We start from the raw sequence: 14,685 nt of genomic DNA, 5'->3' as shown, positions 1-14,685 counted from the left end.
GCACGGGGTTGCCGACGCTTCTATTAGTCTCAAAAAAGCACCAACGCTATTTTGGATGCGTCGGTGTGAGCCTATTTTTACTGCCGGCCCGCAAAACGCTATCGAGGCCGCTATGGGGCGTGCCGGTGGAGATGCTATTAAGAAAGATAACATAGTTTGTTGAATCGTACATAAGGGCTCATTTCTCTGGTTCAAAGACCTTCATAGAAAGAAAAAAAAAAGATCATATGCAGTTTCGGCATTTCAAAAAGGGCATATAAAATTCGAAGAATCAAAGAAGGCGAAACCAATGGTTGCCGTGACCGAATAAAACCCCCTGAAACCGTTGGAGCAGCCCCACGTTTGGCCGTTTGATTGATGGAGAAAAGCCAATGCCGCCCTTATCTTCGAGAGGCAACCGGAGCCCACACCACACCGTGACGTGCCACGTGCCCCGTCGTCCGGCGCGCAGCACACCAGAATGGTCATGTACAAAGGGGCAACTGGGCAAGACACGGCACACCACAGTCCACACTACTGGTCTTCTTCATCCTATCGCCGTCTCCGATCTCCATCTCTCTGACTCCTCTCGCCACCGGCCACCTCGCTCCTCCCCGGGCTTATCTTCCCCACACGTCACTCAAGAACCCTGTGACATCTCGATCCATAGCCTTTAGCATCCCGTCCTCACCACCCCTATAAATCGCATCGTCCGGCGGCAAGCAAAGGATACGCGCAAAGAAAGGAACAGGTCGAGGGAGAGACAAAAGTGAGATCGAGCGAAGGCTTTAGGACTTGCCGTTGTCGGGGTTTCTGGATCGATCTTTCTGCGAGCTGCCCGTACGCGACGTGTACGTACATGAGGATCCACCCGTCGACGACGCCCGGTGGCGCCAAGAAGGACCTCCGCCGGCTGCCGCACGTGTACAGCAAGGTGCTCGAGCTGCCGCTCCCGGCGGACGCTGACGTCGCGGCGTTCGAAGGCCCTGGCGCGTTCCACTTCGTCGCATCCTGCGGCAGCACCGGCGAGGTGAGGGCGCGCGCCGTGAGAATCCATCCCGGTGTCGTGAAGGTGGTGGTGGTGCAGGCTGGGACCGGAGGCCGCGAGGATGGCGATGACGGCTGCGGCGGCATGGAGCTTGACCGGTGGAGATCCAGGCTGCCTGAGGCGAGCTGCCCGGCACTGACGGTGGCCGGGTACGTCGACGGGCAGCTCGTCGTGACGGTGCCGAAGGCAAGCGGAGGCGACGGGAGTGACGGGGCTTGGAGGTGCTGCAATGGAGGAGGGGAGATTAGCCCAAGTCTTGTGGCTGTACAGTAGAACCAGTCAGACGATAGTGTGTATGAGCGCTTCTAATTGCTCATCTTCTATATCATGTTCTCTCCATCTTCGTTTTTTTGTTGTTGTAAAAAAATATCGGTGCTTTCTGTTCTGTCCCTTGCCTGGTTTAAGGAGGAACTGTTCCATCTCTTTAGAACATTCTTGCACTTCAGGGCCTCCATCCAGGCCACTTGAATCCTGGCCGTCGGATTGAATGACGTGGCCTGTTCACGTGGTCCGCGCCGTCCGTCCTAGACACCCCTTTTTTCCCTTGTTGACTTACCCGCGCGCTAGCTACCCCCACTGAGCAACGGGGCCTGCTTTTCGCGGGGCCCAAAGGTCGGCGAGCGTGCCTAAGTGAGCGTACGTGTGTGGGTTCCTGAAGTGGACATACATGCGCGGTGGCTGCGCTGGTGGTTCTGCATGCCCGCCAGGGGCAAAATCGACATTTCGCATCTCATTTTCTTCTACGCGACTGTGGAGAAGGACGAGCTCGGCGGTGCGTGGCGATCTCCTCTTCGCCGGCGGATACAGGGCGGAATGGTCACGGCGGAAGTCCTCATGGCCATAGAGGCGTGGTTCTCGCACGAGGGGCTGGGAGAGGCAGGTGGGGGTTTGACCCTAGATGCAGCCAGATCTGAGCCACGGGAGGCACCTTCGGTCCTGAGCGCGCGCGGCAGGGATGGCGTTGATCTCCTTCTCCCTACTCTCGCGCCGCCGTGACCATTCCGCCCCCTCCCCCTTCTCCTCTATGCGGTCACTGCGGTGTGGTGCTCCTCCCCGAGCACGAGCGCGGTCGGCTTCCTCTCCCCCGACCACGAGCTTAGCGACTAGGGTTGCGGCTGTGGGCTGGCCGCCCCTGGCATCTCCTCTTCTCACCATCTGTCGTTACCGCTGCAGCGCCTCTCTCCCCGGCCGCCGGCGGTGGCCTCTTCCTGTGCCCCTAACCACGACCTCAAGCATGCCATAATCAACCTCCTCTGCGGCGCCTTCTCCCCCATCGGCGCTTCCTCCTCCCCTGGCCACAGCGTGGTTCGTCCCCGCACTACTAAAGTACCAAGTGATGTACAGGTTCGTTTTCTCTCCCTCCCTCCCTCTCCCTCTCTCTCTCTCTGCATGCCAATAACATGACTGTATCTTGATTCTTGGCCTAGGTCGTGCTAGAAATTTGGTTGTTGGAAGGGCTAGGTGAGGGGACAGAGGATGATGTATTGGAAGATGACCAGAGCTCTCTTTGGTGTTGGAGGTAAATCCTATGTTACTAATTTACAGATCTGTGTCATATTAATTCCCTGCACGAAATTCTTTTTCGAATTACATTTTGATGCTTATGTGTGCAACCGGCAGGTGCATGTCCTACTTTTAGTGTGTGCAAACATCTTATATTGATGATAGAAAATGGTAGGCATCTCCTCTTCTCATTAACCAGTTTGTATTGCTGGAGTGGATCGACGACAGGTACGGCTTCATTCCCCCTCTTAGTTCTCAGTTTATTTCATTTCCTATGAGAGACGTCAGATTGGTGTGACAGTATGAAGGCCTAGAGTGTTAGAGCGAGCCATCTTGCATGATTGTGTTTTCTCCCAAAGTTTTTTTTTACTCCAGAGTGTATCTGTGAATTTATCTATGTAGATAACAAACAGATGTGCGGTCAAAATAAAGATGAGAGGGGATATGGGTTTCAAAAAATTCATTTACCTGTGTATTCATGTATGTTGCATCTTATAGCTGGAAGTTGTTATGCAATTTCATTTCGCGGTGAGATTACAATCCGCAAAAGATTTGTTGTCGAGTGTTGTTTTTTTTTGTCAGACACCCACACATCTACAGGTTGGAGGGTATTTTCCTTCGTATTAAAAACTACACAATATTCTTTTGATTTCTGGTTATATGGCTGACTAAAATCGTGAGAGGAACAGCGCTCACATCTCTTCTTTCTGCTTGGTGTCTTCTAATTCTTGGTAGACTGTTCTCACTGAACATTGACAGTACCACAATTTTCTTCTAACTTTCTGATTAAAGATTTGCTGCTCGGAGCTGAGTGGGTATTATGCATCCTAATGACACTGCAGTACCAAGTGAGTACTACTTTTTATTTCAGTCCTTTCATTCCCCTCCACCAAATTAGTTTTGCTTTTAGCATGGTCTGACAAGGTGGAGATACTGTCTTAACAGAGGATTCTGTTTTAATTTAGGCTGATGAAAAGGAGCCTTGACTTCTCAGTTAGCTTATTTGAGGATCTTAATAACAATTATTCATCAAGCAAGCTTATTGCTTCACTGCCTCTTTTGTAGAGATAGTTCATGCTATCTTAGATCTTATTTTTCATCAAACGAGCTTATTACCTGGCACTCATCCCATTGCATGCTTAGTTCTGCAGTCACTTTGACTAAGCTTAACCCTTCATCACAATGTTAGTGGTTTCTTTCCCATACCACTCGCTCTAATTCAGCGATCCCATGGCACTACGGATTCTGCTCTAATCTTGAATGTCCTTGTGCTATTCTGTTGCCTAGATAATTATCTATGTTATTTGCTTATGTACAGTTCTATACGCTTCCCATGCTTAGTATCTTTATCCCTCCCATAATATGTTAGGTACCAAACTTTGTAGGTTGATTTAGACAAAGATTTCCAAGCTGATTATGTGAGAACTTTGTAGGTTGATTTAGACAAAGATTTCCAAGCTGATTATGTGAGGGATGGAATCATAAATAAGATTATTTTATTTAAGAAAATTATATAAGAATTTGATAGTTCAGCGCTTCCATACCCGCGTGAGCCTTGCTAGACCTATGCATGACATATCCACATCATTATTTTTTTGCCCTGGTTGGGTGATGTGTCTGCCATCGTGAAAGTTATCTTATGCCCTTATTTTCCTGTAAAGTGAATGTGCAAAATCATGTTAGTCTCTAGGTATCTCTGTAAATGATGAAACCGGTCATATAACATGAATGCCAACAATCTATACCCCTTCGATGTGGTCTGCAGAAAATACCAAGTTATGCAATCGCCATAGGTGTTGATGTTTATTGGAATTCACATTTCATCCACCTCTACCAATGGAAATGGTGTGATAGAAGTACATCTGGTTGTTATTATCTCATGCCTAATTTCTGCTAATTTGAAACAGGCCTAGATGACATGCTTAAATGATATAGTGTTGATTTGTGCATATCTATTCATGGTATATTTTTCTATACCGTTATCTTTTCATGGATTATGCATGACAGATCTTTAGATGACATTTATGTTTAGGAGTCAAGCTGTAGGATCTCGATGCCGGGGACCTAGCAGCGTCCATCTGCGAGCTGCAGGGCGTCGAGCTGCTCCGCCTCAAAAGGACCAAGGTGAGTGCCATGTGTAAATTGATAGAATCAGATTTTTTCAAGGAGGTTGTTCTGTTATACGAAGTAGTAGTAAACTCGGTATGTCCTACATCTCTTTCATAGTTGTCAAAGCTACTGGTTTGTCCAATGTTGATACGTGTCTTAGCTTGATCAGCTTGACTACAATCACATCTGTTTGTATGTGCAGACCAACATTGGCTCTTCAGATACGATCTCGAAGCCGTCGCTGGACAGGTGAGCTATTGAAGTGCATCTCATCCTAAATTGGACCGTTCTCTGTTTAACTAAGGCTGATTATTTTAGTACTCTTGATAGTGCCTTTATAACCCATCTACATGGTAGAAACACAGATATGTACTTAGGTATAGGAGGAGATAAATGCACATAAACTATTAACAGAATAGATTATGTTGTAGTGCAGGTTCCTTCTTTCGGTTTGATGCTAATTTTTTCTGGTCTGGATTCCAAATTATTGTTACTCTGCTAATTGCAGGCCCGTGTTTCTGTCAGTGTAGTTGTTTGTCAGAATTCTTCTGCAGACTTTTAAAGAGGAGGGAATTGCAACTATGTCCTACAGTAACAAGGTAACTAATTTGCGTTGCTCGTGTCTGAAAAAATATAGTAATTAGAAACTAGGCTACGGGAGGAATATGAATATGAGACAGTGTCCCTGATCTCCCATATTGTACATCCGCACACTGTGCTCAACATATGGGTGCCAAAGAGTTTATTTACCTTGTGCCATTTAGCCTATGATCGCTGCTTTCTGTAGAAAAGTGTGCATATGTTTTGATTAATGGTGCTTTATTTTGTCTAGGATGAAATGATAGTTGCGCAGGGAAATCTTTTCTCTTATCTTTGGGGATAAACCAATGATCTTGGTTATATGATCGAGTTCAATCCCCCGAGGAAAAATAACTTGCATGTTTCTTTCCAATGGCAATAAAATTTCATTTTCCATGTGTTTGTAAGTTAATGCATGGCTTTCTTCTACATCTTATTTAAAGTTGGTCTGATTAGCAAAACCCTGCCACGAGGCAACACTAGCCAATGGTGCTTCCGAGTAAAACTTACTGAAAGTTCATGCATGCATCATAGAAGAAAAAGAGGCTAAAAGCTTGTGAAGTTTATGCAATTTTGAAGAAAGGATTATTCTCTAGGGCTATTCGTGGTGATGATTTGCTCTGTAACCTATAAGCGTTCTTATTTAAGATGAAGTTGCTATTGAGTGAGTGGTTTCCTTGCTCTACTGCATATGCTGAGTGACAACAAGTATGGTTCACAACATCTCAATGGCTGCCTATGCTCTGTCATGTTTAGTTTCTGTATTCGACGGCAACCAATTTATGATCTCAAGATTTTTACTACAATCTATGCAAAAAGCTTCCCAGTTTCAGTATTCTCTCGTCTTTCTGAACATTCAACTGACTTCTAATTTTTGTTTTGGTGGTATAATGTGTTAATTGTGCTCCAGGCTTAAGGCCTATTTCACTTAGGTATAGACAATATAGTACTACGGCTACTTAGGGTTTGGTTATCTTCATATGTGGCGCATAATTGCCATTGTTGCTAAGATCTCAAAGTATAACATAAGGTATTCATTAGAATCTTTCCTTCAGCATGGCTCTGGCAAAGGCAGTATGATGTGCCCTCCCTCACGTTATACAGTAGTACTGGAACATATAGTCTTAATGATCCAATAGAGTATCCACTACGCTTTTTTCCTTAAAAAAAGAAGAGATAACCCAATAATCCAATCAAAGTGTTCATGATAAACCATTATTTGTTATTTGAAAGCTTAAATTGCTTTTATGTTTGAAAGCTCTGTTATGTTTTTGAGCCCTATGTGTCTTTATGTATGAGATGTGTGATGTACACATTGGACATCCAGTATGTTGTTATAGTTGCAGTTAATTTCGTTATCCACAAAGTAGTGGCACTATTGAGTATCCGCGCTTATTTTCTTAGTCTCAAGTTTGCTGATTATTTATCATATTCACTTTTCTATTACAATATTGTTCAACTATTAGCATTTAGTAGATCCAGTCCATGATTTTTATGGAACTAACAAGTAGCAAAGCGTAGACTCTGCAAGCTTTGGTGCTCTGCTTTACTTGGAAAAGGCATACACCACCTTTGTGGGGAGGCAGGCCTATCTAAACGCAGAGAATCATCATAAGCACATTAGTTTGAGTCCCAATGATACTCAATTGCTATCCCCCAGTCTTGGTTGGTGTGTCCTCTCCAAGGTAAACCATACACATGCTTGCTTCTACGAAACACTATCTTTTCTGAAAGAATTAAATATAAATGTTGATGCATCTACACATATATATATAACGATAACTCACAAAATGTATTGGTTTAGTATATTTCTCAGCCTTCAATTGATAATGTGAATTGTTTCAGAGTTACATAGCACACCTCAACAAATCCGAAAATTCATAATTAGACTCCATTTTGCTAAAACATTTACATGGTTAGTAAGGCTTTCGTTACAATTTATGTCTCTCTTGCCACATAGATTCGAAAGTAGATTTATCTCTGTTGATAATCATGCTTGCTTTTCTGAAAGTAACTCTCATGAAGTGATTCTTGATGTTGTAGTACATGCTGGTTCTCTGCACATTTAACTGCAGCGTGGTTAGGTTTGGGTCCGGAAGATTGCATGATAGAACTGCAGGGTGGTTAGGGTCGGGTCTGGAAGAAATTTTACACCTTATCCTTCAGGATTTTAATGCTACATTTATTTGATTAATACAATCCTTTATCCCGAAGAAAAACTTTTGTGTGACTCATACTAATTAGTTTTGTTGTGGCTCCAAATTCGCAGGAATAAGCCATTAGCTTCTGAGGTTCATCAGTCTAGAGCCTAAAGGTCAACCTCTGCCTATGTCAGGTACAGTATTGTGCAAGGTAACATTCATAATGCAGCCTATGGCTTAACGTCTATGATTGCGGTCTATAGATGTATGATATTCGTTCTCTCAAAAGAAGATATTTTTGGTGTACAATGTGTAATGCTTGAAGTGTTTACCTTTAGTTTCTGGATCGATATGCATACAGTTATCTATGTGTGTATTTCAGACTACCCTTGTGTCTATGGCATTAAAAATGCTCATGTGTACTGGTCCAATATTCCTTTAACAAAGTGATTTCTATGCATACATCTAGCTGGGAATTGAGTTTTTTAAAGCAAGACAAAGCCTCAACGATGTTGGGATGGCTAATTTTAAGCTCTTTGATAACCATTTGGTCACGATCTTGATAATAATCATGTCTTTTTATCTTCTGTTACTTCAGATTTCAACTAGAGCAGAGAGATAGATAGTACAAACCACAAAATGGTATGAAACAGAGGCCAGTAAAACCTGGTCTAAATAGAGAGGCCTCGTTTTTCTCTGTCAAGGACGTTGTTATCTTCAAGTTCCACCGTGATACGACATGCTATAAGACTATTTTGTTCATTGTATATCTACATGTGCTTACCTTGACTGATTTCCATCTGGCACTAATAATTCTTCTCCTAATCTTCTACGTTACAAAATGCTCAAATTGTTCTCAGGATGCCACCAAAACTGACACTTCATATCATGCTGACTACCCTTGGATTTTCAGAGGCTGAATATTTTATGCAAGATGTGTGAGGACAACAAGATTTATGTTACTGTTGATTTCAACACCTTTATACTGCCCTTTGAAGGTTCAAGTGCCCTGTTAATTATACCAGTGGAATATTCTATGGATGATTACTTATAGTATACATACCCTTGAAGAATGTATGTTCTCTAAGTGCATAACCCCATTACGTTTCTTCTTTAACCATCATCATCAAATATATCCGACTGTTTTCTTATTTTCCCGTTCTTTCATACTTCTCACTATTGATATATCTCCCAGATCATCTGTAGTATACACAATAGTTATTTGAGTTGCTCTATGAAGAATTATAGTGCCAAAGATCGGTTTCTTACGTAGTTTATGGATTCTAATTATGTGCTTGTGATGCAGAGAATGCTTTCGCCATGAAGGTGACTGAAAAGTGCGATATCTACAGTTTCGTGGGTGTTTTGTTGGAACTAATGTGCAATTCAGGTTCTTGAGAAAGGACATCTTGTCAATTTTTGTGAGGCAGACAATGAATAGCATGCCACCAAATTCGGAAGTTTTCTACAACAGCCTCTATCTGAACTCAAAGAGGGTTGCGGAAGAAATCACTCTGGTACTGAAGATTGCATTATTCTGCACCAGTGAATCACCATTAGATAGGCCTAGCATGGCGAGAAGTGATATCCATGTTGATCATTGCTCGGGCCTCCTCTTGTGATTTATTCTCATCTCCAGCATCGGAGCCACCTACCGAACATTATTCGCCCTTTTCAGATTAAGAGGTGAGGTGAAGTGATCTTATGGTTACGTTAAGGAGCTCAACAAGCAATCCAGGTCCCATATTTTTTTGTTCTGTAATCATATAATGCAGCACCACCTTTTTCCAGTAATCTGTGCTAGATATTTTATGAGAAAAATATATGCTCGCATGATGAGTTTATTTTTGCTTGGAAGGCAAACATCTTCAAGATAAGGAGTATTCACTGATTAAGTTCATAGCTGAAGACCATTTAGTGTATGCCCTGAGCTTGTGGAAGCTGTCTCTTTACGTGGCCTACCAATGGAAAAGGACATCTATCTTTCTGAGTTCTGAGCAAGATAAAGTCCCCAAGCGGGTGGGAATTTTCTGGATTTAACCACTGGTTGAAGCATATGAGGTTGTATATTCTTAGTTCAACTACAGCTCTTTTAGTGGAGGCAGATAATTCAAGGTGTTCGTTTCATGGTAGACAGGTGAAGCATTTGAGGTGAACCTGTCTACCTCTGAAAATTAAACAGATCCACTGGCCTAAGGATGATACAGTAGGAGTAGCAGTTTAGCACTACATTGCACAGATTGCCATCGACTCACTTGGCATCTGGTACATGTTACTACTAAGCTACTGAGATCACCATCAAAATCACAACTGGACAAGATTCTGAACTAACTGAAGATAGCTCACTTTCCCTTTTATGGTACATGCTTCGGAATACTAATGATAGTTGTAATCTGGAGCATAAAAGGAACAACTTCTTCTTTTTTGAATGGTATATATTCTCTGTATATAATTGACATGGAGAATCTCACTACTTAGGCACATATTGTACTTTCATGATACTAGAAAAGAGAGAAGAAAAGAAAGAGCAATAGTTTCTTTTGAGAGAACTCAAGCACCAAAACTCCAGAATTTTTTTTTGCATGTGAAGATCTTTTGCAGCACCTGTATGTTATGTGTTGTAAATTTGGTCTTCAGGGATTTAGGTTTAGGTACTGACGCATCAAACCATATGTTATCTGTTGTAAATTTGTTTTCTTGCCTCTAGATATGTTTTGGTTGGACAAATCAGAGTGGAAACACTTGAATCTTGGAATATTGCTGTAATTGTTTTAAACTACTGGTGAATAGAGGTATGGAGGTAGTTAGTCACGCAACACTTTTGCATTTGCTAATTTAATCATGCAATACTTTCAGCTACCTACAGCTCATCATATTTATATAATCATCTATACATTTTTTTCTCCAATGCGCAGCTGCTGGAACTTACTAACACATGAATTTTAAATAACCATTTTGGTACATGCAGTTCTAGAAATGTACTTTCATGTTTGATTTCTCCAGTCTATAAATATCAGGCAATTCTTAGTTTCAGCTATGCTTAGCTGAGGTTCCTTTTTGTCAATGTAATGGAGAGCAAAAATAGTACTCCTGTTAATTGACTCTAATGTGAATGTATCTAGACACATTTTAGTTCTAGATACATCCATACTAGAGTCAATTAATATCAATCGGAGGGATAGATAAAATAGTTTTAGTCTTTGTTTGCTGAACTTTGTTGGTTACATGTGAGGCATGTGAGCTCTGACATGTTGAAGTTTATATTTGTTGTGACCAAGTGTAGAATTTTAACCTCCTAGCAAGCATGTTTTCTGGTGTGGCTGATCTCCATGGGGATCTTGCTACCTGAACTAGCTGTTTGTCTTATCAGTTTCTTAACTACCTTCTGTTTTTTATGACTCATCCATGTGTCAGTTGAATGCTTCAGGTGTTGTAGAGGCCATTATAGAGGAGATGATTTTGCTAGATAAGATACGTAAAGAGAAGTAGTTCAAGGTAAATAAAAAACTCAAAAGATACCTTTTTCTGCTTGATTTAGACAATGTTTATTTATTATGTCCTCTAGAAAGAGTAGTACAAGGAGCAGTATTTAACATCGCAATTACGTGCGAAGATATGTTGGCTGTGGCCCTTCTCTTGATTGGTTGTACCTTGTCCACTCTTACATCAAGAAGCACTTCACCTCAGAATCAGATACAAAAAAGAGGTCAGCTGATGGTACTGGCATATTTATGATGTCTTCTCTGTTCACAAATATGAGCTTTCTTCATTGTCCATCTTTTAAACATAAGGCCATCGGCCCGGCTTTATATATAAAGCCATACGGCAACCACAATAGTATGATAGCTTACAAACCAAATCCCGGCCTCACCCAGCCCCACAATTCAAGATCATACAAGGTTCGATCATCTACCAAAGCAAATGGAGTACATGAAGCTAGCACACACACACAGCAACAAAGATAGCAAATGACTTCATCCAGCTTGTGCGCGCGTCGTCGCCTGGAGCCTCCTAACCCCTTCCATCACCACGTCCAGAGTCGCACGGTCCCTCGGTCTGACCAGAACCCTCCAGCGCTGCATATATGAGTGCATGTGGAAGAAGACATCAGCAGGGTTATTGATAAGCTTTCCTTCCATAGCTAGTTTATTCCTAATGTTCCAAAGCGCCCAGCATTGGGCCGCAAAGGTGAACTAGGCTAGCCTACGAAGGGACCCCGAAAGACTTTGGACAAGAGCAATGAACTGCCCAGCCCATGCTGGGTTCCAGTCACACCGTAGGAGCTCCCTAGCTCCTGCCCATGCCAACTTAGCCAGGTAGCATGAGAAAAAGATATGGTTACAATCCTCCCGTTCCCCACAGAAGGCACAGGCCCCATTAGTTGGGCCATTCCTCTTTGCCACTTGTACTCCCGATGGAAGGCGGCTTCTGATGAGTTGCCAGAGGAAAACCCTAATCCTAGGCGGCACCCTCGTCTTCCAGACCTCCCTGAAGTGAGTCACCACCGCCCCTTGCGAGAGACGTCCGTAGATGGACCTAGTGGAAAAGGCCCCGGAGGGTTCAAGAGCCCACGAGACTTCGTCCTCGCCCTCCGAGAAGGGATGAAGGTCGAAGATCCTGCAGAGGTTTTCCCATTCCACAACCTCCACCGTCCCAAAGGTCCTCCGGAACCTAATATGCCACCCATTGGCATCCCGCACTTCCGCAACTGTGGCAAAGTGGTTGTCACAGCACTCAAAGAGGCGGGGAAACAACACTCTCAAGGGACCCTTCCCCGTCCACCAGTCGAGCCAGAAATATGTGCGTCTCCCGTTCGCAACCTTGTGCCTCGCGCCCAGTTTGAAATAGCATTTGATTTTGTGTATTGCATTCCAAAACTGGGAACCCTTAGTCGGCACCAGCGGGGAGAAGAGATCGTTCCCCCTTAGGTATTTGGCTCTGAGCAGGTCCGCCCATAGACCCTCTGCTCCCTGGTAAAGTTTCCAAATCCACTTCAACATGAGCGCAATATTCATCAATTTTGTGTTAAGGATTCCCAATCCTCCAAGCTCCCGCGGCTTGCAAACCGTCGCCCAATCGACCATGTGGTACTTCCTCTTATTCCCAGCTCCTTCCCAAAAGAAGCGGGCTCTGGACTTATTCATCTCCCCGTGTGTCGCTTCGTGGAGAAGATAGATCCCCATTGCGAACATCGGTAGACTCGACAGACACGAGTTGGTCAGCTCCAGTCTCCCCGCAGATGCCAGAAAGAGTCCCTGCCATGGGTCCACCCTATGGCCCACTTTCTCCGTCAGGAAGTACCAGTCAGCGACCGAGAGGGTCTTATCCGAGACCGGAAGGCCCAGATAGGACATGGGAAGGCTCCCGAGGTTGCAGTTAAGCAAGTCGGCGATCCTACGCCGCTCCACGTCGTCCACCCCTGTGACAAGCGCCTCACTCTTGGTGAAGTTGATCTTGAGCCCCGACATGTTCTCGAAACAGAGCAGAAGGAGCTTGAGGTTTGCGATCCCGATGTCGGAAGGCTCAATCATGATCAACGTATCATCAGCATATTGGAGATGCGTGACTCCCCCTAGAATCAGGTGTGGCACAACCCCCTGGATGTGGCCGCTCTCCTTGGCCCTGGTTAAGATGGCCGCCAAGGCATCAACCATGAAGTCGAAAAGAATGGGGGATAGGGGGTCCCCCTGCCGTACCCCTCGAGCATTGCGGAAATATTGGCCAATCTCACCGTTGACGTTGATCGCCGTCTGCCCACCCGAGACAAGTTGCATCAATCTGTGCACAACCCCTGCTGAGAAACCCTTCCTCAGTAGGACTTCACGGAGGAACTCCTAGTTCACTCGATCATATGCTTTCTCAAAATCCAGCTTAAGCAGAATGCCCTTGAGCTTCTTAACCCGTAACTCATGGGCAATCTCGTGAATTGCCAACACTCCCTCGTGCAAGCAGCGGCCTCTAATGAAGGCCGTCTGGCTCCTGTCAATCGTCCTATGTGCAATCGGGTCAGTCTAGTCGCATACGCCTTAGCTATAAATTTAAAAATCACGTTGATGAGCGCAATAGGCCTGTACTGTCTAATCGCGTCCGCTCCTCTGACCTTCGGAATTAAGGAGATGATTCCATAGTTGAGGCGTGCAATGTCTACTCTCCCTAGAGCAAAATTGTTGGGGGGATGACCCCCGGTATGCCAAAGGCATGCCAAACCGGATGGTTTGAGCCATCAAGATACCGGTTTAATGTTCGTACCGGAACTTAAAGATAGGAACTTAGCTAAGTGAAGCTAAGCCGGTATCCCCAAGAGGGGTATGCCGGAACCAGGTAAGAAGATACCGGGCCACCGGAGGGAAGAGCAGGTCGGCAGGACTGGTCAAAGATTCTCTCCAGAGCTAGAAGACAAAGATGAGCTAATCAAAGTAACTTTAGACGAAGGGCTGACGATAAAGAGAAAGATGACGGTCAAAGAAGCCGGAGGACGTCAGCATCTCTGATTAAAGAGGACTCCGGTGTCTTCTATGATTAAAGTAGCTTTGTAAAGTAGTTTGTCTAGTCAAAGATGCCATTAGGGTTTCTTACCCTGTAAGCCACCCTCTCCCCTATATAAGGAGAGGGGGCAGCCCTTCTTACAGAGGCGCGCATGAACACAGAAGAACTTGTACTGAGAAACTGGTAGCCTGTTAAGATCAATAAAGATGATGATCTAGAGCGAGTTCTTCCTTATGTCTTTCTTCTTCAACCTCTAGCCTTGGCTAAGTTCTTGAGGAAACCATCCGGAAGTTCATCCCATCTAATCACAAACCCTCCCCCGAATCCTCTTGCGTCCATTCGGCCCCAACTTAAGCCATCCTATGGCATCCGTCCGTTCACCACGACGACAGCTTGGCGCCCACCGTGGGGCATGAAGTGGCGCATGCTCGGAATACATATTCGGGCGGGCATCCTCGAGTTCGCCGGCGAGCGGACGGTGTCCGCGCTCGTCCGGAGCTTCTACTCCATCGACTTCATCAACGACAACGCGGGCTGCTTCGCCAACGGCGGCATCTTCCCCAAGAACGGCCGCATCATCGAGTTCGGCAGCCACCGCGTCTACTTCGGCACCGTCCCCGTGCGCCGGCGCCTCTCGCCGGTGCTGGTGGCACCGGACCCGCCAAGGTGGCTCCGTGCAGGCCGCGCCGCCGGCAGCGTCGAGGTGATGATGGCCGGCGTAACCGGCGCGGGCAAGGAGGCTGCGGACGAAGTTGCTGGTCGTGGCGGCTGCGACCCGTGCGGCCAAGCCACCGCTGGAGCGCGACACCGGCGCGCCGGGAGCGTCTTCCGCACCACCGG

General features: G+C 45.1%; 1 protein-coding gene and 1 long non-coding RNA gene across 16 annotated transcripts; both read left to right on the top strand.

Annotated features, from left to right (window-relative positions):
• Positions 1-539: 539 nt before the first annotated feature.
• Positions 540-1,454, top strand: LOC124695766. Its single transcript, XM_047228583.1, has one exon. The coding sequence runs from the start codon at positions 839-841 to the stop codon at positions 1,298-1,300; it is 462 nt and encodes a 153-aa protein (XP_047084539.1). The 5' UTR covers positions 540-838; the 3' UTR covers positions 1,301-1,454.
• A 328-nt stretch (positions 1,455-1,782) lies between these two features.
• Positions 1,783-9,855, top strand: LOC124701486. 15 transcript variants are annotated; one of them, XR_007002077.1, is made up of 10 exons: positions 1,783-2,371; positions 2,455-2,546; positions 2,648-2,758; positions 3,323-3,378; positions 4,563-4,654; positions 4,842-4,888; positions 5,148-7,553; positions 8,273-8,433; positions 8,666-9,097; positions 9,218-9,855. It is a non-coding gene; the product is annotated as an uncharacterized LOC124701486 (long non-coding RNA). The 15 variants fall into 15 exon arrangements; XR_007002071.1 differs by having other exon boundaries at positions 3,323-4,654; XR_007002074.1 differs by having other exon boundaries at positions 2,648-3,378.
• Positions 9,856-14,685: the final 4,830 nt, after the last annotated feature.

The sequence above is a fragment of the Lolium rigidum genome, chromosome 3, assembly GCF_022539505.1.
Source record: "Lolium rigidum isolate FL_2022 chromosome 3, APGP_CSIRO_Lrig_0.1, whole genome shotgun sequence".
In the NCBI taxonomy this organism is placed as follows: domain Eukaryota; kingdom Viridiplantae; phylum Streptophyta; class Magnoliopsida; order Poales; family Poaceae; genus Lolium; species Lolium rigidum.
Note: the sequence above shows the minus strand (reverse complement) of the source record. Positions and strands in the feature narration are given on the sequence as shown.